The sequence below is a fragment of the Ursus maritimus genome, unplaced genomic scaffold (genome assembly GCF_017311325.1).
Source record: "Ursus maritimus isolate PB19 unplaced genomic scaffold, ASM1731132v1 scaffold_19, whole genome shotgun sequence".
Taxonomy (NCBI): domain Eukaryota; kingdom Metazoa; phylum Chordata; class Mammalia; order Carnivora; family Ursidae; genus Ursus; species Ursus maritimus.
Window position 1 is genome coordinate 31,161,628 of NW_024424341.1, and position 26,885 is coordinate 31,188,512.

Consider the following 26,885-nt stretch of genomic DNA (forward strand, 5'->3'; position numbering starts at 1 on the left):
TAGGGCCAGATGCTGCTTTGCTGCGGCAGCTGTCCTGTGCTTTGTAGGGTATTATGTAGCACCCCTGACCTTTATGCACTAGAGGCCAATAGCACCCTGTCCCCAGTTGTGACCACTGAAAATGTTTTTAGACATTTGCAACTGTCTACCAGGGGACAGATTGCCTCTGGCTGAGAGCCGCTGGGGTAATGTGTGCGGTGCTCAATAAAGGCCATTCAGCTGAGTCAATGTTTTGCATTGTGTTTTCTAATGTTGACTTTCCTTTAAACCGTAGGGTTCGAAACTGCCAAGTCTTTTGCCCTCCATGGTGCACACGTGATCCTCGCTTGTAGGAATATGACAAGGGCCAATGAAGCTGTGTCACAGATTTTAGGAGAGTGGGTAAGTAAGCAAGCCCTTCACCATTTTTTTTTAAATTGTCAAATGCACATGCTGGGATAAACACATGGAGGTTTTAGTACAGCGCATAAAGTTTATTGCTCTTGGAATAACGTTTTCTTTATTTTTAAAGTCATATTCACTTTGTTTATTTTATGAATGAAAGGACAAGCAAGCCTGTTATCCACACATTGTTTATGGTTCATTGTCAATGTCATCTGCTTTATTAGTCAGAGGTTTGAAAATGTTTACTCATTCAGCTCATTTATTAAGAAAATAAAATGTGGTTAATGCAGCTAAGAGTTTGTTATGCTTATGGTTTTTAAGAGTAGAAGGGGGTGGGCTTTAACCCTATCTTTGTTTTTTTACTTTTTGTTTTTCTCTGTGTGGATGTTGGTGCTGTTATATCTGTGCATAAAATTTATTGAAGGCCTGCAGTACTCTTGAGGCTAAGGATATAGCATATCAAACAGCAAAAAATCCCTGCCCTCCCTTGGGCTTACTTTCTAGGTATGGAGAAATAGACCATAAGGGATAATTAGATTCAATATTTAACATACTGCTGGGTCGTTATAAATGCAGTGAAGCACAGTAAAGCAGAGTGAGGGATGTACAGTTACAGTGTGGGCTATTTTAGTTTGGGTACTTAGCAGAGAATCCTCTGACGTGGGGACATTTGATATGAGACTTGAATGAAGTAGAGAAGCAAGTTGCGTCGGTGTCGGGGGACATGATTTCTGAGCGGTGGGAACAGCATGGGCTAAGGCACCGAAGTAGGAGTGTGTCTGGAGGATTCAGGATCAGCAGGGAGGCCAGTGTGGCTGGAGCCAGATGGCAGGGACGGAGGTGACAGAGGTGCTGCGGGGGTGTCACCACGGCCTCAGAGCCAGTGAGGACGAAGACAGCAGGGGGTTTGAGCTTGAGAGCGGCACAGGCCGGTCACTTCTGTGGCATGATCACTGGGCTTCGGCGTGAAGTATAGACTGTGTTCATTTATTTGCTTGTCATTTATTCACATGTTCATGACTGGGGGCTACACCATCTCTGTACAGCTTTCAGCCCAGAGTGGAAGTCAGATTTAACCAAACATCAATGTGAACTTGAAATGATGGTACTGGGTACTAGAAGTGTGTTGCACTCCAAAACGGTGAATAAGGGCTGGAGGTGGGGGACATTTGAAGTCTCTGAGAAGGAAGCGACTGAGCTGAAACCTCAGGAAAGACGTGGGGGAGGATGGAGAAGATCAGACTGGGCAGAGGGAATGGCCTGTGTGTGCGGCCCTGGGAGGAGAAGGAGCAGACCCTCACGTGGCTGGGAGCAGAGTATAAAGGGCGTCGACAATCCTTCCCAAGGCTGTCTTTGTTTTGTTTTGTTTTTTTCTTTTCTTTTTTCTTTTCTTCTTTTCTTTCTTTCTTTCTTTCTTTCTTTCTTTCTTTCTTTCTTTCTTTCTTTCTTTCAAGACTTATTTATTTGAGAGAGAAAGAGAGAGAGCAGGAGCAAGGAGGGGCAGAGTGAGGGATAGAGAGAATCCAAAGCAGACTCCCCACTGAATGCAGAGCCCAATAGGGGGCTCGATCTAAGGACCCTAAGATCACTGCCTGAGCTAAAACCAAGGGTCAGATGTGCCACCCAGGTGCCCCACCCCCTTTTTAAAATAAAAGATGTTTTCGTTTTCTGAACACTGTGGAAGATCTCTTGCCATTGGAAGAAACAGACTATGGTTCCTTTAGGAGAATGTCTGGTGTTCTAGGCTAAAAAGTTTTCAAAGTTAAGAAAAGGAAGATTTGTTTCTGCTTTTTTATAGTATATTTCAAATGAAATATTTCAAATTCACTATATTTCAAATGAACCCTTGTCTTGAGTTCTCTGGATTCTTTATTTTTAGTTAAATTAAAAAAAATACAGTCCCCATTTTCTTCTGATGATCTTAATATCTCTGTAATGCTAAAGTTAAGTAACAGCCTGTAATAGGTGATGTAGTAATTACCTTCAGGTATGTACAAGGTGAACAGATGGTAACATGTGCATAGGGTCTGAATCTTCACACAGGACTGGGAAGGTAGAAAATAAAAAGCAAAAGTCCCTCCCAGTCCTTCTCTTGGAAGGTAAATGTTATTAACCATTTCTTGTATGTACTAGCAAATATACACATGCTGTTACATACTTTGATTTTTTTCACTTAATACCATTACGAGATTTTTTCTTATCAGTGCATATAGGTCTACCTTATTTTTCACTTCTGTCAAATCTCCATCATCTGCTTATGGTCCCATTTATTTGAGCAGTTTCCCTTTTGGTGGACTTTTAGGTCGTTTGCATTGTTTTGCTATTCCAAGTGATGCTCTTTTAAAGTTCAGTCTCCTGTATTTTTACCCAAAAGTGGGTCTAAATTGTGCTGCAGTGAGTATTCTTCATATATACTTTCATGAGTGACATAGGGCAGAATCTTAGCAGTGGACCCATTGGTTTAAAGAGTGCTCGTATTTACAATTTCAGTAGCAGCTTCCTAGTAGTCATCTAGTGGGATCATAGTGGTTTCTATCCCCATTGTTAACGTGGAAGAGGACTGTTATCTAGCAACAGTGTCAAACCTGTAATGTTTTGCCCATTTAGTGTTAAACTGGAAAAAAATGGAATTCAGTGGCCCTAGTGATATGTAAGAACCATATTGTACAATGATCTGAATATTTAGACCTCTCTTGGAAGGTAATACTAAAACACGAATGTTTATGCATTTTAAAAATCATCTTCTTTCTTCCTTATGTATGAGCACAGGTACATCTGTATTTAACCCATTATAACCGTTGTTTGATGCAGAGAGACAGCAAGTCCTGGGTGTTCTCTATTTACCTGCAGGTCCTTAGCAAGCCTTTTAGTTAACTTTTTGTCTCCGTTTCCTCACCTCTGACAAAGAAGGTTGAATGGTACGAGCATAAAAACCCTCCATTTGGTTTCTCTTTCTTGCATTTGAAGCCATACTTGGGTCTCTGGGAGTCAGTTTCAGATGACAGGATGCATCCTTTCCTGCTTTCATTCTGTAATTCCAGTCACTTGATGTCGCCCGGCCAACAGTGCTCCCAGAGAGTTACCCCAAAATACTCCCTGTCAGACACATGAGTAAAGGAAATGGAAACAAAAACGAAACTAATACTCGCATGGCATTTCAAACATTTAAGTCAAATTTTGTAGGTTATAGACTGATCACTTTATCATGTCTCATCTGTGAGCACCGTTATACCATTTCCTCTTCCCCCTAGATTATGGTTATGGAAGCTTAAATGTGGCCCCAAAAGCCATTTCTTATCGTTGCACATCATAGTGTCAAGTGTGTGCGAACCTGCCTTCGTGATCCGCATTGAGCTCCCCTCACTACCCCACCGTTGGTGTGTGCTGGGCTGGCTTCCTTCAGGCCCTTCCTTACCTCATCTCTGTGCAGGGACTTAATCTGGCACATCATTAAATACCACCTTCTTGTGGTTCTCAAGGTCAATTTGATTGACTCCAGTTTTTCCAGCTGCTAGCCAGCTTGAGTGTGTTCATACTTTATCTGGGATGAATCCTATCGGTAGCAGAGCCGGGAAGGTACTGCAGCATATTGGCGCCTCACGGGAGGCTCTCGAAACGATCCAAAGTTTTTTGTTGCAGCAAAAGCTCACTCTGAAGTCTGTGGGCCGTTTGGCTCAGCGTCGACTTGCGCGTGCCAGGGCTCTGCAGGCATTCTCAGCTTGGATCTGGAGATGGAGTTCATGCCTCCTTCCCCAACTTGTTCTTCCCTGCCTGGTCTTTCCTTCCCTGCCTTCACGGCCCATTCTAGAATTCCCGTGTTCCAGAACATTCATGTCTGCCTCCAAGCTGGTGGGACATTATTCTCACGCTCACCACAGGGCATCTAACAACCATCCTGTTTTGAGTCTGTTATGTGCCATGTCCTGGGTGAGGCACTTTATATCCCTATTCAGGAAATGCAAAAGCCTGGTTTTCTCCTTTTTATAAAAGAGCTAGTGGAAGGCTCAGAGGGTGAAGGGACCCTCCCAGAGTCACACAGCTGACGAGCCCAGAGGCAGGCTCCTGGCACAGTTGGTCCATCTGGCCTCCAAACCCAAAGTCTGTCTACTTCATGGCCTGGCTTTTTTACCACATTTGGCATCATGGATGTCCGTGACCTTTCAGGCTTTGCTTTCAGAATTGCTAGATGCTATTTGAGGGATTAATTCCAGGATTAACCCTACTTTCTCACAGGAAGCAACACTGGTATTGTCCTAAGCAATCCCTTTTCATTCAAGACATCCTTTATAGAGTTCTCAAACCAGTTTTGGGGGGGATCTAGCTATTTAGTAAAATATAACTTAAATGAAAACACATTCCATATGGAATTATATTAAAAGCCTATATGTAATTACAACTACTAATAATTATTTCATGGGAAAATGCCCTCCTGCTGAGATGTTTTGGATGCTTGAAAGTTAGTAATAAGAATTGAAAACAATTAAAATCGGATAACATGGACAATATAGACATAAACTATCCTCTTAAAAGGCCAATCCTTTTAGCATAATCTAAAAAGGAGGGAAGGGAGGGAGGCCTATCACTCCTCAAACGTATTGAAATGAAGTATCTCTGACTGGGGTTCAGTACCTGTGTTGTTTAGCAGTCCTCCTTAGGAGGATGCGATCTACCTCATTCACGTCCTTAAGTGGATTACGGACTAGCGTCCCCTGCCTCTAAGACAGGCACCTAATTTTTCCCTAGGTGTGCCAAGGAGCCCATATGGCTGGCTCAGTAGGAAGTTTACTTTCCTGTTTTCAGGATGGGGTGGATTCTGTTTCATTTAGCAGCACTGTCTGGCTGTTGGGATTCCAGGTGAGTTCTCTACGTTTGGGACACTGATGGATGTGTCTGAGTCCCTGCTATGCTGCGTGGTTGACACTTTCCTTTCTTCAGTAAATATTTATCCAGGGCAAGTTTTGTTGCTGTGTTTATGGAGGTATGTATTTATGGGCCCATCCCACTCTCCACCCTGAAATCCAGGACAGTTGTATGCAAAGAACTATAGTTCATCAGGTATCAAAATGGACTTTATAAACAGCCACAACAAGACTCCAGCAACCCAATGGAGAGCTCTCGGAAGGTCTAAGTGGGGCTCCCGCTTCCTCTCTTCTTTTGAACGTTGGGAACTAAAGTTTCTGGTCCTGGGGAGTAAGGAGGTTGAGTAGAGCTGAGGCAGCTGGGCGAGAGGTCACCCACCTACCTATCAGTTGTGTGAAGGAGAAAAAGTGGTGGGGCTGTGGCTGGGGTTGCTAGGGGGATCAAAGGAGTGGGGGAGGACAGCCTGCCTCACGTGCGCCAGGCCCTTGCTCAATCTGCTTATCATGTAAGAGACTTCACATATAGGGGCTGCCCATTAGTGAAACATGGAGTCCAGTGAATGTTCTGAAGCTCTAGCATCTACTAGCAATGGAGATAACCAATGGGCAGAAGTGGCTTGGCCTGAGAAGAGGGGCTGATGGCCCTCCTTTGAAGTTATTATATGACCCACTCCTGATTCCTCAGAATGTGGCTTGGACCTGTTCCCCTATCATAAGGGAGAAATGACTCAACTATGTTTACTTTGATGAGAAGCTTTGGTCCCCAAGGAAGACTTCAAGCCTATGCTTTTCAAACTTGTGTTTTTATTTGGCCTAGACTTCAGGTCTTCCTAGAGACTGGTTAGGATGACTGCTCTTGGCCAGGAGACTGCAGCAGGGATCCAGCTCAGCTGCTCTCATTTTCTCATGGGTATTTTAGCCAAGATTCCCAAGAGGTCTAGCGAAGGGAGGCTGGGTGGTCTTCAGGATCCCTTCTGGGCAGATGTTCCTTGGTGGGGCAGGTCATCTCCAGCTGACGACCACTGCTATAAAATATGCTTTGTTATAATGGTGAAGCTTAGGAGCAGATATACCCTATGACCTTGGGTGGTTTCTTCATCTGTAAAATCCAAATCATAATGTCTATGCCAGGAGACCTAAGTAGCTGTGAGTCTTAGATGCATTGACCATATGTATGTATAGTATTTAACATGTTGCTGGGGGTAGACTGAGTATTCAATTCAATTTTATCTGCTGCTATTAATAACAATAATAATAATTTCTTATTCGTACATGAAGGTCCAAGTGATGCTTACTCTTCTTAACTTCTCCAAGTGGCTGCAAAAGGAGGTGTAGGGAGGATGTTTATCAGCATGATTCAAATGCAGTTGCAGTGAATTCTTTCTCTGTCTTCCTGTGTCCGGACTCCTACATTTTATTAGATGTGTATTTAGTTTGTTGATTAGTATTTTCCAGTGGAGCTCATATTAGCACTCAACTGTCATTTGAAAAGCCATCTTAATTATTTATGAGATTGCTTTTTCTTTTGTATTTACAAAGAAATACACTTTGCATATATTTAGGAAAGATGATTAAGGGATCAGTCATCAGGAACAGCTAGCGATGGCTTATACAAAAATGGTTATTGAGAAAGCAGGGAGATGAGGGGTAAAAAGAAAAGATTTATTAGTCAGAGGTAATGGGATATGCGTGTGTTAGGGAGAACGCATGCCTGGTTGATTGTAACCACACAGTTTGATGCTGGTGGGACTGAAGTGTCATAATTATTCCCGTCTTCGATAGAGTTGATACCAGGGCTGTTTATCTCATTGGAGGGAAGGCATGTGGAAAGCTGACGGTATCGTGTCATATTGTAGCCTCACTGATAAGCATAGGAAATAATGGTTTGAGTAGTATTCACAGACACGGAGGACTTGGGCACATGGTTTTGGTATTTTGCTGTGCTTTGAATAGACACCAACACCCTATGTTTTCATGACATGGTATTAAGAGTGATGGGGTGGGATGCCGAGGCATAAATAGCTTGCACTTTCAAGGACCACTGGAGAAATCCAGCTACGGTTAGGCTCCCTCAAACGTATTCGGTGGCTCTATGATCTGGTGTAGCTTTGGCGTTTGTGGGAATTTCCCCTTTGAGAATAAAAGCTTAAATCCCTTAATTTGACTTTATAGATCAGAGGACTTCAGTGCGATGCCTTCTGTTATGCAGTGTGTGTGTGCTGGGGGGAGGTGAGCAGCACATGATGCCTGCCTAAGCTGGTGACTTTGCTCAGGGAAGATGGTCATCATTCAAGGCATCGAGAGTTATAGGGCTCATCCTCATTGTTTTGAATGATCTTTAGCGAAACGAAAAATAAAAAACTATTAATATTATTAATAGTTGTAGATTATTGGGAAAAATTTATCTTAAATCAGCTGCTAGATTGGTTCCTCATTTCTTTGCTTTAAAAATTGTTTTTATGTGTAGTATTGGATTTTCAGTAAATAAAGTATGATATAAATAAGTCTGCGAACCAGCAAGAACTATATAAACCACTTGCTTAAATCAATAAGCAGACGCACGCACACACAAAGGTAAAGTTCTAGAGTTCCCCCTTAGGACACTTCCGTTTTCAAAATGTCACGTTATTATTATCCTCTGCAGATGGGGTTGGGTATTCGTATTTGTCTCTCTGTAAGGCACGATGCTTAGCATTTAGCAATGAAATATCTATGTTATGTGTTAAACCCACTTTGCAGATGAGGCACTGGATTTTAGCCGGGGTGAAAAGGCTTGCCTAAGCTCACCTAGCTGGGAGCTGTGGGGTGGATCTTGAGTACGAAGCCATATTTGCCTGGCTCCAAAGCCATCTTGTCACCTAATCCAAAATTCCTGGTGTGCATTGTGTAAAAAGACGGGCCTCTCTTTTTTGAAGGCTTAGCTGAAGACTGTATTCATAGAGGTTTGTGTGTTTATATGTAAACGTTTCTCTGTTCATGATAACGAGGGTCCCTGTGATTCCCCAGGAAATAGAGCTTCCTGGGTCCCTTCTGGTAATCGGTGGGGCCCATGAGCCTCACCTGACCGCATTCCCTCTCCTTCCCAGACTTCCACTTCAGGTGGTGTATGGAATATTTATTGTTCTACTTGAGTTGCTTATTTGACCTTTTTTGTCATAGGCTCAGGAAGGATTCTTTATCAGATAATAAATTATGCATCCCCCTCATCAACATAATTGTTGCTAAAATATTCTGAGTTTTCTCTGTCTCCAGAACGGCCCAGACTTGTGCCTGGTCCTATCCTTCAAGTTTTCCATTTCATTTCTCATTCCGAACATTTTGCATTGATGTAGTCTTGGGTGCTATTCATTGTTCTTTGATCACTGTCTCTGTGTCTTCATTCTGTGTACTTTTTTTTTTTTTTTTCACCCCTGGCCACTGCTCACAGTCTTGAGCTGAATCTTTCAAACTTTATATCTATTGTAACCTTTGTATAACGAGGGCTATGATTAACTGTGGGGTTTTAAAGAGTGGAAGTCAAGCATAGGTGGCTAGCTCCAAACCGTCACTCCCAATCATGTGAAACCCAAAGCAGATGCATCCTTTCATTAATATGGGGTCCCCTGAGTTCTTATTAAGCTATTTTAACTTAGTTTGAAAAGACGGATTTCATCTTGAGATTGTGTTCAGCCAGTGGCTCAAAGGCCTGCCTCTGGCCACTAGGCATTTAGGCTCTGTTACTTAAGAGGAAAAAAAACATGCTAGAGACTGTTTTTCATATTTATTATGGGGCGTTTACAGAGAGTCTCAGACATTGCAGGTGTTAGATTAAACAGAGAGGAGAAAGAGTCAAACCTCCTGTGCAAGGACAAATGCAGAGATATGGCATGGATGGGGCCGCCAGCTTCAGAATGGCGTAGTGCACACTGTAATAGGTTAGGGTTTATTTCAAGTGTATATTTATTTATTTATTGTTTTTTTTTAATAATTTTTTATTATGTTAGTCACTATATAGTACATCCCTAGTTTTTGATGTAAAGTTCCATGATTCATTATTTGCATATAACACCCAGTGCACCATGCAATACATGCCCTCCTTAATGCCCATCACTGGCCTATCCCATTCCCCCACCCCCACCTCCCCTCTGAAGCCCTCAGTTTGTTTCCCAGAGTCCATAGTCTCTCATGGTTCATGTGTATATTTAAAATAGACTAATTTTCAATTTATAATTTTTAATTTATAGACTATTTTTAATTTAATTTTAATTTATAAATATAATTTTCAACTTATAGACTAATTTTTAATTTTAATTTATAGGGAGGCAGCCCGGTAGAGTAAAGGGAACCTCAGCTTTGGAGTCATATAGACTCAGGATTGTATCCTGGTCCAAACACATGCTCACTGGGTGTCCTTGGGCAAATTTGGTTATGTCTTTGAACCTTGGTTTATTTCTCTGCGGAATGGTGCTAGTAATTGGTCTCAGTTATGGTGAGGATGAAGTGAAATAACACTTCATATTGTGATCTTGTGATGTATGATAAGATACATATTATGATCTTTTGAAGTATGATAAGAAACACACATTTGGTCTTCCTGTTTCTGGCGGAGCTCCTGAAAGCCTGAGCCCTAGAGGTGTCTTTAGTTATGTGAATAAGTTGAGTTCTGCCCCCTCCCCTCCCAAGGATGCAGGCTGGTTTCTGGTGGAGCCCACTGTGTGATCAGAGGCTTGGAACTTTGAGTCCCACTGCCTGACCTCCGGGGACAGGAGGGGCTGGAGATGAAGTTCAATCATTAATGGCCAATGACTTAATCATGCCTATATAATGAGGCCTCTGTAAAAACCCAAAAAGGAGAGGGTTCATAAAGCTTCTGGGTTGGTGAACATATGCCGCTGGAGAGCGGTGCCCCTGGAGAGTGGTGCCCCTGGAGAGGGCAAGGAAGCATGTGTCCTTTCTCACACGCCTTGCTCTCCACATCTTTTCTATCTGGCTGTGCCTGAGTTACATCATTTTATAATAAACCGGTGACTGGTGAGTATAATGTTCTGGGTTCGATGAGCCGCTCAGGGTCTCAGAAGACACATACTGTCTTGTACAGAATGTGGCACCATGGTAAAGACTCAGGAAGTGGTAGCTTCAGGAGAGACTGACTTGTTCAACATATCCCTAAAACAAATACTCTCAGAAATCTTGTTGGAAAATGACCTTAAAAAAAAAAAATGATCAGAGTACTAGGACATAGTTAAGCCTGTCTTTATCTTCCCATCGATGTGTCAGTTAATACTCAGATGAGCTAAGGGCAGGGGTTTCCTCCCATCCCCAGGGGGTGGAGTGGTGGCTTGCCTTCCGCAGAGCCTGGGCTTGCTGAGGGACAGAAGTAGAGAAAAACCGACTCTGTGACCCCAGGGCACACATCTGGCACTTGTCCCCGCCGCTTAGTCAACTAGGGGGTGCAGATGTGACTGGCTTTTGGCGACACTGAAAAAATGAAGCGTCACAAGTATCCATGGTGGTTTTAAAATCTATCCATCGATTCTTTGATACTCTTCTTCTTAGGGGGTGGAGTCGATTCTCCTCCCCTTGACTGTGGACTGTACTTAGTAATAAACTTAATGAAGAGCATGTGGCAGAAATGAGGGAGTTTTCCCTGGGAGGGTCATAAAAGGCATGCGGCTTCCTCCTTGCTTGCTGTCCTGGATCACTCCCTCTGGGGGAGGCCAGCTGCTGTGTGTTGTAAAGACACTCATGCATCCCTGTGGAGAGACCCACGTGACAAGGAACCCAGGCCTCCCACCCGAAGGCTCATGAGTGAGCCTTCTTGGAAACCTCCAGCCTCGCCAAATCTGCAGGTGACTTCCATTTGTCAGATTGACAGCCACCTCTTGAAAGAGCTTGGGTTAGACCCACTCAGGAGTCCTGACCTATAGAAACTTGGTGGGGTAATGCTTACAGTTTTAAATCACTGCGCTTTGGGGAAGTGTGTTACATAGCAATGGGTAACACACACGGGGGCCATGGCTTCAAGGGCAGGAGGATCTCTGGAGAGGAACTGGGCAGTGAGTTCAAAGGACAAGACCTGAACACTCACCCAGTGATTGATTCCAAATGCAAGTTCTTAGAGTGGTGCCAGCTGTCCGGTCACCTCGTTTGACCTCTTTCCGATGTGCAGACCACTCACACAGCATCCCTGAGGGGAGATCCTCCAACTTTGGCGGCTGGTACCCTTCCAGTGATGGGTAAGCTCCTCCCTTCCCAGGCAGCCCTCCTATTTCTGTGCACCTCTCAATTACAGAGTTCTCTCTCATACTGAAGGCAGCATCTTTCTCCAAGCATCTCCTATCCACCGGCCCCGGTCCTGTCCTCCGAGTTTCCCTGGGCTGCCTTCTCATCAGAATCCGCCTGATGCCCGCATCTCTCAGACTCCCTAAATAATAAATCAAAAGTTATTGAAGACATCGGGTTACTAAAAGTTGGCGGTTAGGCCGGCCCCTCTCCACACTCTGCAACCTCTGTCCTCTTTTATTATTGGAGTCTGGGATGCGCCTGGTAAGGCTTGGCAGCTGGGGAGAGCTCTGTCTGTTCCAGCATCCTTCAGCGGGCAGCAGATGCGGAGCCCAGACCTGCTTTGCCTTCCCTGGAGTTAATGAATCAGTGTGAATGAAGAGCATAGTCTCCTTTTAAATAACTAAAGAACACTGCGCTCATTTACCCAGCAATTCTGAGTCTAATTGTTCCAACTACAATGTGATCTGTAAACTGGGTAGCTGGGAGAAACTTCAATGCATCTTTGTAATGGCTTTGTTGTTGTTTATTGAGAGGGACTAATTAACTTTGATTATTGCACTAATATTGTGGCACTTTGACAGCCTTTCAGATTTATGACTCTGGGAAAATAAACAAATGAAATGCAGGTGCTGGAGCAGAAAGAATAAGTTATTACTGAACTTTAATTACTTGGAATGTGTAGCCAGGAGAGAATTAGTTGATGAATTATAGGATGCTTAAAATCTACATCAAATTGTAAGCAATATGAAGACAAAAATGAAGGGGGTGGGTGGGAGGGTGCTATTTTTTAAGGCAGGAAGGGAGAGGACACATCTGTAATGGTCTCAGTAGTGTTTCATTGATTGATCCCGGTGGTTTCCAATGCTGAACAAACTTCCAAGGTGCCACTCAAGCCCTTCTGTGACCCGGAGCTGCTTCACTGCAGAGTCACCACTGAATTTGTTTGAAATGCAAAATCTTGGGCCCCAGGCCAAAACCTAAGGGATCAGAGTGTCTGGCCCTGGGGCCCAGCAATCTGTGTTTTTCAGTCCCTCCAGGAGATCTGATTCACACAAAAGTTGAGGAGTACCACTCTACAATTCTCATGTTGTTTGTTTGATTGATTTTTTAATTTTATTTTAGAAGGGCAGGGGCATATTTTTATCTTTGCTTACAAAAATTAGATGTTCTCACAACCTAGTTTGCTAACTAGCCCAGAGATTCTCAGACTATTTTTTTTAAATGGTATAAATATTTATTAAATGTCTACTATGTACTTGGTATAGTGGGTAATAAAAGACGGTTTAGAATATTGTCATTACCATGCTCACTGTGTACTGACATGGGTTACAGTCCCCAGTGAGCATGGTTAAGAATGGTACTTTGAGAACTCATGAAAGATGCTTTCCCCAGGTGCTTTGAAGCAGGATCCTTGAAGCAGGAGCTATTGGCATGTTATAGTTGGCTGAGATGGTGGGGGCACATTCCAGTGCAAGGAAGAGCATGAGCAGAGGGAACGGGGAATAGTCAGGTTTGGATGCAGGGTTGGGGAGAAGGCCGGAAGTTGCCATTTGAAGCCAGATCGTTCAGGACTTTGGATTCTGTGTTCCGAGGAGAGTGGGCTTTATTCTCTTGGTCCTGACAACCACTGGAGGATCCAAGTGGGCGTGATGCATGTCCACACATGGTGATGCAGTAAGATGGATGATCAGACTGAAATAGGGGAGCATTGAGGCCGGAGACCCTGTTAGCCAAGCCCCAGGTCGGCAGGGCTCAAGTGGCAGCCGTGAGCCGCAAAGGATGAGACTGATGCTCGCTATACTTGCTTATTTCCTGACATTCAAAGAATGCTTTTAAATCCATCAACTGAGTCCCAAAGGATAAAGATAATCATCCCTTCCAATGTCTCCTGCTCTGAGAACCTAACAAATTATGGGGGGAAGTGGTCCTCATTCTTAGAAACTCTGCGAGAATAGAGAGAAATGTGTTTACTTATCTGCAGCCCTCTCTCAGGAGTAGGGTGATGAGACAGTTTACTGTTCAAATCAGGAAATGCTGAGAGCCAGAGGAGGGGCTCTTAATAATTATGCTGGGAGAGCAGGCATAAGCAAGAAAAACTGTCAAGTCTGAGCAGCCTACTGATGAGCACATTATTCCAGAAATCCACCCCTGAGTGAGGGTCACCCCTGAGTGGCCAGTCTGGCTGGACTCAGTACGGAGAGGGTAGGTCCGGCTTCTGATGGGGCCAATTTGACCCTCACATTGGCCTTAGTCCCTGTAGTTCTGGGTTGTCTCCTGTTAGCACTTTTCCTTTCAAGATGCTGCTGCTGCCACTCTCACAAAAGCTCGGGCAGCCCCCTGTCCAAGACTGTCCCCATTTCTTGGACAGTTGCAAATGTGACTGAGACTCCAGGTCTTCTGTTGTCAAGCAGTCTGCTAAGTTTTTATTTCAGAGACCCTCCCTTTCATCTTATTTATCACACTGTCTGGAACCTTCCGATCTCCCCCCCCCCCCCGTTATGGCTAGTGGTGGATATTTGAGGAGTAGGAGTGCATTTCAGTGTTAGACTGAGCCAGACCCTTTCACAAGGCAGACCTACCCAGAATGCCATTTAGAAATAAGTATTGGTCATTTTATAATTGCATTTGTTTGGGATGGTTCACAGCTTGCCTGGACTATAAATGTGGAGAACTGAGAGCTAGTTAAAGTGTATTTTCGGCTCTGGGTAAATTTGCATTATTGGTGGAAATGCTGGGGCACTTGGCAGTGATGTCAGTGATCTTAGCTGTATTATAGGCTTGAGCCACTGATTATGGCATCCTTGCAGATCTGCCAACACAGATGGTTTTGGGGAGACATCAGAGAAGAGTAGAACTAATTCTACATTACTTTCAAGTGTGTGTTAAAAATAAAGTTCTTCATAGTCATGTATGACCCACTGGGTTTTGTATGATTCTTTTAGCTATTACTTTTAGAGGATAGAGCAAAGATGTGAACCACTTTATGCAAGAATAACATCATGAGAAATTCAGATGTGAATTAGTAAAGCTCTTTGTCTTTTTAGGGACAGTTATGAATTAACAGATCACATTTGGGTGTACGGTTTTTATAAAATGGTAGAATTTTAGGTTTGGAAAGGACTTTATGAGAACAGCCAGTTTAACTCCTTAACACTCGACAGATGGGAAAACAGGCCCAGAGAGGGTAACTGACCAGTCCAATGTTATTTAGGCAATTATGCCTTCTTTTGAGGCATATTATCATGCTATCCACTTACCTATTGTGAAAAAAATGTATATATATGTTTTGAAAAAGAGCGTAGAATTGCCTGTAAGACAAGAATATAAGGACCCAACACTTAATGCTCAGTTGGATGGTTTGCTTGACTCTCCTCTTTATTTTTCTGATAATAATAATGATGATAATGGTAGCTAGCATTGTGTGCCAGTCACCGTGCAAAATCACTCGAAATCCTTATTTTAGCTCATTTTATAGCAACCCTGTTGGGTAGCTAATATTATGAATCCTGGTTTCAGAAGAGGATATGAGGCACAGAGAAGTTTAGGACCTCATCCGAGCTCACACAGCATATAAGCAGCAGAGATGACATGCTGGGGAAGACCGGAGCCTTGCCTGTTTTATTCTTCTTTGTGTTGCCCCAGCCCGTAGCCTAGTGCTGGTCAGTAGGAGGGATTTAGACGTATTTGTGACATGAATGACTGGGAATGCAACCAGGTTGACAGTTGGGCCTTGCTGGTTTATAACCCAAGAAGCAGCATCCCGTCAGTGTGGAAAGGGACGGGTTGGTTGGTTTGTTTTTGGAGACTAGATCAGCAGAAGGTACGAGCAACCAGATTATTTTTCTGAAGTGTTGAGCTATGCAAATTGATTTTCACTTTAATTCTACTGCGGTGCCCCCAATTCTTCAGCTGCCTTCTAGCTGCAGAAGGACTCACTGTTTATGGGACATTATGTTAAGGATATTGCAATCCAGTTCTTAGAAATACATGGATCCTGACTGGGGAAATCTCAGTTAATCAGTTTCTCCAGCTGTTCTGGATCAGTGGGAGTTGGCTGCAGGGAGGATGGGACTCCTACATCATCTCGAATTTGAAGCACAGGGGAATGGCTCATTGACGTAGAGAGGTCAGCTCTGAGGGTTAGTGGGCACTGTGTGAAAGGGCGATGTACGGATACAGGAGACTTCTGGTCTCTCCTTGAGAGTGTGTGTGATTGAGATAGAGAGAAGGCCGATCAGAAACCAGTAACTGCTTATCAGTGAAAATGCCTCTCATGATGCTGGGCTTTTGGAGGTGAACATAGGAACCTTCTCATTTCCTATAACTCAGGTCAGAAAGCCAGCTTGGATTGGCTTTGCTTCTAACGTCCGTTTCCCTTTCAGTTAGTAAGTAATCGTGTAGAAGCCTGTGAAGGTAGATGTATACTGAAAGGAATGAAGCAGAGAGAGAGACCCAGACAGAGACATCGGGGGGTCGGGGAAACAGACCTAGGGAGGAAGACAGACAGACAGACAGACACACACACACGCACACGCGAGATGAGTACTGAGAGGAGGCACAGAGATCAAGGCAGGGAGAGAGAAAGGGGGGGGAGAGAGAGGGAGGGAGGGAGGTAGAGAAAGAGAGAGAGAACGAAGGAACACCTCTCGGGAGTGTGTCTATGGAGCTGCTTAGTGCCGGCCTCTGCACGATGGGTTTGATCACTGTTTTCAGCATTCTCTGATCATTTCTTGCTTAGAAAGGAGGAAATTAGAATTGTTGAGCTATGATTTGTTTTAATCAGAAAGAAATTGTCTAACATAAATCTCCTCATGAGTGCTGGAAAAGCCCTAAAGCGGCCAGGAAAAAAATATCAATACTTTGCAAAGGAGGAATGATTGTTCCAATTCGTGGCTTAATTGACTTTAAGCCTTAATGAAGCTCAGGCCAGCTTGGCTGCACACACTTCCTGGTTGGGCTCGACAGTGAAACCTGCTCCGGGAGAGGGAGAATTTAGGGTGGTTATTTGGTTCTTTGCTATTGATGCCACTTTCTAATTGAATGGGGCTACCTAATACCAGATAGCAATTTTTTTTTTTTTTCTATGAGGTGGGTAAATTTTTTTCTTTCTGACTAACATAGTAATTTATTTTAAATTACAGCTTTTTCTATTGGATGCATTCATTTATGTTAGACTTTCTTTCCCCAAGTGAAGTTTCACTGATGCTGTATAATTAAATATAGATTTCTTAAAAAGATAGTATATATTTTAAATTTATAAGTGGACAAACCGGGGGTATATAGAGACTTTATTGAAGAGGAGTAAATAGCTCACCTGATCAACATGATGGCTGTTGGAAAGGTTTCCTTTCGAATCAGTGCCTCCCTGTTTAGCGCCTCGGCACCTGCTTGGAGGGGCTGCTAAGACTCGCTTACTTCATCAGTCTAAAAAGATAGATCTGTAAGATAATGTCACATGGGTATAAGCAACAGACTTGGGATCAGTCTGCCTGAGTTTAAATCCTCTTTCTGCTATTTACAAACCTGTCAGCCTGTGTCCTTGGGATGGTACCTGGGTGCCTAGTGTGTGCTCTCTAAGTGCTAGCAAGAATAAAAAAGATTGTTTGGGGCTCCTGTGTGGTGTGGCCCCCTGGCTGCCTGTCCAGGTTCATCTCTTACCATTATCTTTCTTGTCTTACTGTCTCAGAGTCACTGTTCCTCCCAATCCCCCTGTTGTCTCTGCATCTCAATCCAGAATGTTTCCTATGCCTGGAAGGACCTCAGCCAAGCTCGTCCACCTAACCATTACCTCCACATCCTGTGAGTCTCTTCCCGTGGGTGTCCTTCCGACAAAGCTTTCCTTCTCCACTGCCCCCCTCCCTCCCTTCCTCTGAGTCAGGTGCTGCCCTAAGCACTAGCGATGTGGCAGTGACTAAGGAAGCAAAGGTTCTGGCCTCTGGGGAGCTTACAGTCCATGCTTTGGTTATGCATTGCTTGTTTGCCAGCAGTCTCCTTACTAATCAACCCACATGTGTTGACACCTTATCATAGGCCAGGCATCTCACTAGACTCTGAGCTTACATAGATACATAAGATGTTGTCCTTGCTCTCAAGGAGCATAGGTGTGTTGACAGACACGTAAATTAACTATAAACACTCCAGTAGGTGTGTGTGTATGTGGGCAGATGGGAAGGAGAGCAAGACTTGGTTTATGGTGTGAGCTCAATAACACTTGGGCAGGAGCGGACCCAAGGCCTGTGTTTCTCATCACTTTTGGATGGTGTAGGATTGGTTGGTTAGAAGTGTGAAGGTTTTCCTTGACTCTAGCCATCCAGTTAGTGGTTACAAGCACAGGTTTTGGAATCAGCCCAGCTTAGGTAGGAATCCTGGCTGTCATTCCCTGGCAGTGTGTGATCTCAGTCAGGGTGCTTCTCCATGTACCTCTTGATCTAACTATGGAAGATGGGGATACTGCATCCCCGAGTGCTAGGAGGCTTGTCAGGAGTAAATGAGAGAACAGTGCCCGGCTCCCGGCCCATGCTCAGTAACATGTGCCAAGTGCTGCTCCCCATGTGGAGAGCTTCTGAATGTCACGTCCCAATGCCTTGCATGCTTTGGGTTCCACCCCATTACNGCATTCCTACCTTCCCCTCTTCCCGCCAGCACCCCTTGTGCCCACGAGGGGCCAGCCTCCTGAGTGCCAGACTGAGCCTCCACTGGCCGGATTTGCTTTGTGCTCGGCAAAGCTTCCTCTCTGTGGTATTGGATTTTGTAGGACAGTGGCAGTTTCCAGAAACCTCTGGTCCATGAGCCAATTTGGAGAAAATTGAATCATTCTCTGTGCCTCTCGGCTTGTATCCTAAAAGGCTGCACAAACACTTTGGGCAGGCTTCAGCAGCTTCACATCAAGGATTCCATCACAGCTCTGAAATGAAAACATCCCCCTGTTGCTCCCTGTGTGAGGAGCTGGATTCTGGGCCTGGCACAGACCTTGGCGGTGGCGGTAACGCCTCCTCCCACGAGGTCATAAGGTCCTACAGAAGGCAGAAGCCACTTCCCATGCTCAGCACCTTTCCCTGTGAGGATTGAGGAAAGGAGGAGCTGTCAGAACCCCAAACGTTCAGATGCCCTTCCAGCTAGAGGTAGGATCCGTCTTTTGAAGTCTTGAGAGAAGTGGTTTCATATTCAAATTTTGTCGAGGCTGGCTGGGAGAGGCCACGGTCTAATGCAGTGACTCACCGCGTCGTTTCTCATCTTGTCACAGAAGCTGACCTCATACCACCATGGTCACCTTCTCCCTAGCAAGGGCCCTCCTGTGGAAATAGTCATGAATTTGGTAACTTAACAGTCATCAGGGTTTTATGATTTGTGGAGGATTTATATCTGAAAGAAAATGGATGAATTACAAATATTAAACAGCTCAGCTGGCATCCACATGATGAATCGTTGCGATCTCTTTTTTCCCTTCTTCATGCTATAAACATATGGCATGAATTTTCTGCTCTCATTACAGATGCTGAGAGAAGGCAAAGACAAATATTTATATTACATTCGTGTTTTACAGTAAAAACACTGTTCGGTTTGTTTATACAGTTCCACTGTTACAGTTTTTATGGTTGGTAATGAAACCACTGTAAAACCGAGCCTGGGTTATATAGCAGATGCGATAAGCCCTGATATTCGGGAGACACCCTGGATGGAATCGTTGATGTTACATGCACGGAGTCAACAACTGAATTATGTGTTAGGACAGGCCAGGCGATGCCGTAATAACAAACAACCTCGAAATCTCCGGGGCTTAAAAGAACAAAGGTTTATTTCTTGCTCCAACTCTGTTTCCATCATGAGTCGCTTGGGTGGCTGTTAGATGGGGAGCTTAGTCAGCCACGAGGACTGGCAGGGCAGCCCGTGGTGCTGGATGTTGTGACAGAGGAAGAGAAAGGCATGCGGACCCCACGGACTGCTTGGCATGTTTCTGCTCAGAAGCGACACTGTCACATCTGCTCACATTCCTTTGGGCAAAGCGAGTCTCACGGCCCCGTGCAGCTTCAGGGTGCGGGAGGGTGCACACCCACCGTGGTGCAGAAGGAGGTGGAGAGCTGGAACGTCAGAGGGCAGCCCTAAACACTCCCTTCCGTGGTTACTTCAGGCCGGTCTGGAGTTATTTAACTGATCTTCCACATTTGAAACAACTTTGAACCAGAAGAGAACAGGAGAGGCATCAAAGACCCTCCTGCTGGCCGTACGCAAACTCCTTAAAACTGATGAGACTCTGTCTTCATTTCATGATGATCTGGGTAAAAAGGATCCACAACTATTCCCAGAAAAAAATTTCAAGGCCACAAAACTTTTTCAACTTGGACTGTGATTTTGGCTTTCTTTCCCTTTCCTCCCTCCCTCCCTCCTGCTCTTTCTTAATGAATTGGTGTCTGGAAGCTCATCAGTAGACCGCACTCCTTCAAGATACTGTCACCCTCAGGTGGGATATGCTGCCACCACGAAGTAGGCCTAAAATGCTGGAGATAACCATTTGTTCAAAGGAAATAAAAAGCTTTAATTATGAAAAGAGCCCAAGTAACTTTTATTTTTATCTTTTAAAGATTTATTTATTTATTTTGAGAGAGAGAGAGGGAGGGAGGGAGGGAGATGGGGAGGAGGAGGGACAGAGGGAGAGAGAAACTCAAGCAGACTGTGTGCTGAGCGCAGAGCCCGACGTGGGCCTCGATTTCACGATCATGAGATCATGCCCTGAGCCGAAATCAAGAGTCATATGCTCAACCAACTGCAAGCAGATGCCCTGAAAACAGCCCAGGTGACTTTTAACGGCAACGTAAGGGTTGTATTGAGAGCTGAGCTGTCCCGTATGGTGGCCACTGGCCACGTGTGGCAGTTGAGTGCTTGAAATGTGTCTGGCCCGGATTGAAGTGATTTATAAGTGCAAAATAAAATACTTATCAGATTTTGAAGACTTAGTGTAAAAAATGTAAAATATTAACATTTTTTTATATTGCTTTCATGCTGAAATGATATTTTAGATATACTAGGTTAAATAAGATGTTATTAGAGTTACTTTCATCTGTTTCTTTTTACCCTTTTTTGGGGGGGGATATGACTGCTAGAAAATTTAAATTATACACGGGGCTTGCATTATTTCTACTGAACAGCACTGATCTAAAGGGCAAGCATCAGGGAGAAAACAAAGTACGATCTGCCATCTTTTTCACAAATCACTAATTTCTAGAACTCAGTTTAACCTGGCAGTATATATCCTTTGATCTGTTGGCATGTTCTACTACCATTAGTCTTTCTAAAGAACGTTTTAACTCAAAATAAATTTGGACTCTCATAAAGTTACAAAGAGTTTCTGGTTATTTCTCACCCACCTTCCCCAAATAATAACATCTGATACAGCCCTGGTGCCGGGATCCCATCTGGGAAACTGACATTGGTTCAGTTCTATATATACTGCAGATTTTATTCTGACACGTACTCATTTGTGTGTGTGTGTGTGTGTGTTTGTCTGTAGTTCTATGAAATGTTATCCCACATATATAATCACACATACATATTTGTGTACCTACCACCCACTATTAGGATAGCGAACTATTCTTTTGCTCCAAAGAAACACCTTTCGTTTTTAGTCTTTGAGTTACTTCTTAACCAGGGCTGTTACTGAGGGTAAAACTTCCAGGCAATAGTAACACAAGATGCTCTTGGCTCATAGGTCTGTTCATTTGCCTGCTTATCCCATCCTTAGCGTGTGGCTGAGTTATGCCAAGGTTTACCGGAGGTCTTGGGCAGACCCAAGGAAGAAAAGCCTGCTCTCAGGGAACCCATGGTTTTGGAGAACTTGCTTCATCAGAAGGTGAGACATGGCATAATAGAAATGGGTGCCTTGACCTGCCAAAGACAAGAGGATAGCCCTGGCTCTGGCTGCCAGGCGTCAGGACTGAACGTCTCTTGCCCTTCCTTTACCTCACCTTAGCCAGGGTGAGAGTGGCTGAAATCCCATTAGAAGGTGGTTACTTTCTCGCCAGGTTTTCAAGGAGAAAGGAATCCATTTCCCTCAACAGGCATTTTGTGTGGTCTATGCAAGTCAGGTGTTCTGTGAAATTTGCACTGAATGTAACTCCCACAGTTAGAGTGTTGCTTTTTTGTTGGTTTGTTTTGATTTTTTTTTTTTTTTTTTTTTTTTGGAAGAGCCTTAGAAATTACATTTGGAACCTTTGGAAATAGCGTTTTTGTTTTGTTTTGTTTTGCGTTGGAAAGCTTTTTTTTTTTTTTTTTTTAAAGATTTTATTTATTTATTCGACAGGATAGAGACAGCCAGCTAGAGAGGGAACACAAGCAGGGGGAGTGGGAGAGGAAGAAGCAGGCTCCTAGCAGAGGAACCTGATGTGGGGCTCGATCCCATAACGCTGGGATCACGCCCTGAACCGAAGGCAGACGCTTAACCGCTATGCCAGCCAGGCGCCCCTGGAAAGCTTTTTTAAATGACAAGGTTAGCTAGGTTTTTGTTTCTACGACTATTTAAAGTAGTCTTTCTTGATATGGGTATTTGTGTTTTAGGACTTGTTACCACTTTTTTGTGAAGGTGGAGGATAGCAAGTCATAATTTTTAACATGCTAGGAGGCCGTAGAGAAGCACCCATCTGCATTTTCTCCATGCTAAACAACCCAGGGACTGGAGCCCTACATAGTAAATCTCCTCTATGGCCCTTTCTGTTTTCCCACATCATTTTAAAACATATTATCTAGCTGCAGACACAGTGTTCCTTGGTTTCACTTTGCCTGAACAAAACGGGAGGATTATGTCCACCAGTTCTATGGGTGATACACCAGCATGGTATGTTTTGTATTTTATTAATCCAGGAGTATGTTTTCCCATCCTGCCAAAGGATGAGATCTTATTTACAATGTTTGTTTTCCACTTGAGGGTCTGTTGTGACTTTGGAAATATTAAACTAACAAAAAGCAGTTTTGGACATATAATTAGTGGCCATGAGAGTCCCATGATGATAGACAAGAAATCTGATTTCTCTGAGCTTCATCCTCCACGTGTGAATTAAAGAGACTAATAGCGATGTTTATCATATGATTCATTGTGTTGATACTTGAACATTCTGTATTGGGTGTAGTGTGAGGCATACTGGTGACATTCAGTAAGCTGGATTTTTGTCCACATGATTATCCTGTAGTTGTAATAAAACTAGGTAAAGCTCTCAGCATGGGACCTGCCATATATGGGTACTTGGTGACTGCTTGCATTTCAGGTCCTTTCACCTCTTTGTTAAATGAATAAGTGAAGGAATGCACTTGAATTCTGCAGCCTCACTCACATTCTTCTTGGACATTGAAGGAAATTCTAAGTAACTGTAATAGGTAATGTAGAACCAAATCAGAAAATGAATAAACGAGTGTATGGAAGCTAGATGAATTTTTGTTATTTCCCTTCTGATTTCATTTTTTCCCTCTAAGTCTTTATTTTTGTGATGTACATGATTGGACTTGAAGTGCTGCTTTGGTAGATGTGAGCGGGTTTCAGGGATGGGTGTTTCCCCAGCATTTCAGACCTCCTAGGGCTTCCATTTCCATTAAGTATTATGGATACATTCCAAGAGTTTAATTAATATAACATCTCTTCATTCGTTGTAATTCCTCACCAGGGTTATGAGAACTTGGGAGTGTTTAGTTTCTTATTCTGTTGATTAAAAGGTACTTTCTGTGGTTTTCCAACTAGCTGTTTTCCATGGAATTTATTACTTGTCAATGAATGTTAAATCAATACAGCTAAAGTAACCAAAGTGGTGAGAAGAGCTTTCATCCAAACATAGAAGACTAGTTTGCTGGCCTCAGTTGGGGAAAATAAGGTTTTAAGGCTACAGATTGGAGTAATAGGGTCATATTTGAAAAACCCCGGAAGAGTAGGAGTATTATTTGGAAGTTCTGAGGAACTAAAATTAGAAAATGTTAACAGTAATACTTTGTAGAGAGGGCGGTAAACTGTGGCCCATTATGACGTGGTCCAGGCTGAAAAGTCATTGGCTTACAGAAGGGTATCAAAAGACCTATGGATTTTAAGATCCCTAATGGATATTTTGTGTGTGTGTGTGTGTGTGTGTGTGTGTGTGTGTGTGTGTATGTGTATTTTGGTGGGGGGAGACGTGTCTTTTGAAATTATATAAATTATTTTTCTTGGGGCCATTGGAGAAAATCGAACCTACATTTGATGAAGTGTGGCACATCTTCTGTTTTGATTCCATGCTTGGCTAACCATGAAGATTAGATTAGATCCTGCTATAAAACTACTTTGGAGGGATGGAGGGAGGTGGGGAGTGTCAGAGTAGGAGAGCAGGGTGAGGGGGCAGGAAGAATTTGGAGGGGCAGGCAGAGGTGAGGTCAGTACCACAGTTCCTGATATTCCTGTTGAAGCTTGAATTGAATTCCAGCTGTGGCTGAGAGGGAGCAGCTCCTCTGCAGGACGGAGTTGCAGGAGGCAGGTTTGGGGCTGAGTTAAGCCAGAAACAGGAGGGAGCTTGGGTTCTTAGCCCAGAGATTGGAAGATTCCAGAGGTGTGTTGTGACAAGTCCATGGCAGAGATCTTCAGGGCTTCAGCAAGCCTGTGCCGTGGAGGCCTCCCGAGAACCTCTGCTTCTGGTAGCCCAGGCTTGTGGCTTTGCTCTTCACCCCTGCTTGTTGGTGGTCAGTGGTACTCTTGCTGTTCTGATGACATAGCACAGAGGGTATCCCATCTCCATCCTCTTCTTTGTCGGTACAAGTTCATGATGAAACTGTGTGTGTCTTTGCTGCGGCGCTGTTCATGTGTCCATTTTCAAAACCATGTAAAGAGGATCGTAAGTAGAGCCATACACACAGCATATAAAATTGGGATGACAGCCCTTAAGTCTATTTTTTGAGAAAGAGAAGGGATCGAGGAGTTAGTGGGAAAGCCAGTGGCTGACATAATAATAGCAACTAATCCCCCTCACCTTTCTTCAGCAGCACTTCTTTCCCGCTGTGGCAGCTGTGGTCTTGTCCAGCACCTTCTCCCACCCTCATTAGTAACAGCTCCGTCCTGGGGCACTGTGGAAATGAAGGTGTTGGTAGCATTTTGCATGAACTAGTTTGGGCTAGTTATGGTACATCACGCCAAAGTAGTTCATGCCTAGATGGGCACTTGGCTTAAGCCAGACCAATCAGTAGTCAGTGCAGAAGATGTTCTCTTTTCTGATGTTCATATGGGCTTCTAGCAGCCATGTTTCCTGCCATAAGGAGACAGAGTAAGAAGGGCGAAGGCAAGGTGAAATGGGAGAGAACAAAAGAGTATCTTTGTCTGCTTCACCCCTGACCTTGTTAAATTATGGAGCCGATAAACCCCCTTTGTGTGTGAGCTAGTGTTGGCTGGTTTTCTGTCACTTGAAACCAGATCATTACTGTCTAGTCCACCTCGTGACTCTTTGTCATCCCAGGACTGTGCCTAGTAGGTCTCTTACTCTCAGTTTCTCCCCCTCCCAACCCCTGAAGGCTGTAGCTCATGTCCATTCCAGTCAGTTCTAGTCTACAAATATGGTAGGAGGCGGAGTTGGGCCCCATTTAGAGTGATTTGGCTCTCATCTTTTCACTGGATGCCTGTGGTCACACTGATACTACATGAGGAAAGCATATTGAATCTGGGTCACAACCACTTGGTTTGAATCCCAGCCCAGCTTCTAAGTGGATGCCCAACCTGAGCCAGGTAATTAATTTCTGAGATGACCCTGCATTCTTCATGGATTGGGAAGTGACTGTGCTAATGATGGGGAGTTCTGGACACAGTGCCTTCTGTGTCACAGGTTCGTATATTTTAGTTCCCTCTGTGGTGTCCCTCCAAACTCCACTTGATGTTGACTTGGAACCCAGGCCATCAGGAATCTGATAATCACAGGGCTTTCTCAAGGGTCTTTAAAAATGTCTGGAGCCTCTGGCCTTAAATGTCCAAATGCTAAAGATGAATACCAGCTTCAGGCTTACTTGTTTCATTTTCTACTCCCTTTTAAAAGATGAAATTGGAATAAAATACATTTTTGTGCTGCCTTCTGAACCCTTGTGATGAGGACTCGATGGGGTAAGATGGTGCCACTGGACCACAGGACCATCACCTATCTAGTGCCACCAGCCACATGGCACCTTTCCTAATTCGTGCCCCTCCCTTCCCATGGCACACAGCCTCTCACCAGCTGGGCGCACAGCCTGGTGAACACAGTGCAAGCTGACAGGCCCCCTTGCCGCTTCGACCATGCCATTGAGTTGCACTCACTAGCTTGGGTGATCTTCCTCTGGCTACAGGTAGGGAACGTGGAAAAATATACTCCTGCCAATCGAAAATAGCAGCATAAGGAGTTTCTAATATACGTATTTGAGCTTTCAACAAAATGCTCCAAAAACGTGTCCTATGGTCTCAATATTTTAGAAATTTCCATCTTAAAAACGTTGGAAATCTGTCTTGTACACATTATATATAACATCCCACATAAATATGTTAATTCCATTTTATTCCTTTCGAGCTCTCTTTTTTCCTCCTGTACATGATTGCTGTTTTTATAGCTACAGTTTCGTGGAATTAACATGGATTTCCTACATGGGGCAGGTTGTGGGTGGGGATTTACAGCAAGGCAGGTTCTTGATCCTTGGAAGGGATGCCTATCTGAGGCAGGATTTGAGAATGGCATTTCAGACTAGTACAAGGAAGACTGGAAAGTGCAGCTCTGTGGAAAAATGAATTGGAATAATGACTGGAGTGGTTCTCAGAATTTCCGGGATGTTTGACTACGGGAGCAGCTTACCTGAGGAATGATGGAAGGTTTGTGCTTGGGAAGTATGACACAGAGAACACCAATTTGATAAGGAATAGCCCACAGTTGTATGGAGGTTAACAAAGATGAGGCTATCGGTTTATCTTTTAGGGCAAGTTAGTTAACCTGTTTCTGTTTCTTCATGTGTAAAAGGAGAATAAAAATAAGCCCCCATGTCCCTGGGTTTTTGTGAGGAAGTAGTGGGTATTCATAACAACTTAGAACAGTGCCTGGCACACAGTAAATACTTCGTGACATTTCTGGTCTCTTGGTTTTTGTTGTTGTTGTTTTAAAGATCTTACTTACTTGGGGCGCCTGGGTGGCACAGCGGTTAAGCGTCTGCCTTCGGCTCAGGGCGTGATCCCGGCGTTATGGGATTGAGCCCCACATCAGGCTCCTCCGCTATGAGCCTGCTTCTTCCTCTCCCACTCCCCCTGCTTGTGTTCCCTCTCTTGCTGGCTGTCTCTATCTCTGTCAAATAAATAAATAAAATCTTTTAAAAAAAATAAAGATCTTATTTATTTGACAGAGAGCACAAGCCAGGGGAGCAGCAGGCAGAGGGAGAGGA

General features: G+C 43.9%; 1 protein-coding gene across 2 annotated transcripts in view; it reads left to right on the forward strand.

Annotated features, from left to right (window-relative positions):
• The window catches only part of WWOX (WW domain containing oxidoreductase), a 923,493-nt gene that overhangs the window by 48,019 nt on the left and 848,589 nt on the right, over positions 1-26,885 (forward strand). For both annotated transcript variants that reach the window (XM_008689777.2, XM_040633625.1), the window contains exon 5: positions 275-381. In XM_008689777.2, coding sequence (XP_008687999.2) covers positions 275-381 — 107 coding nt within the window. The remainder of the gene's footprint in view (positions 1-274; positions 382-26,885) is intronic.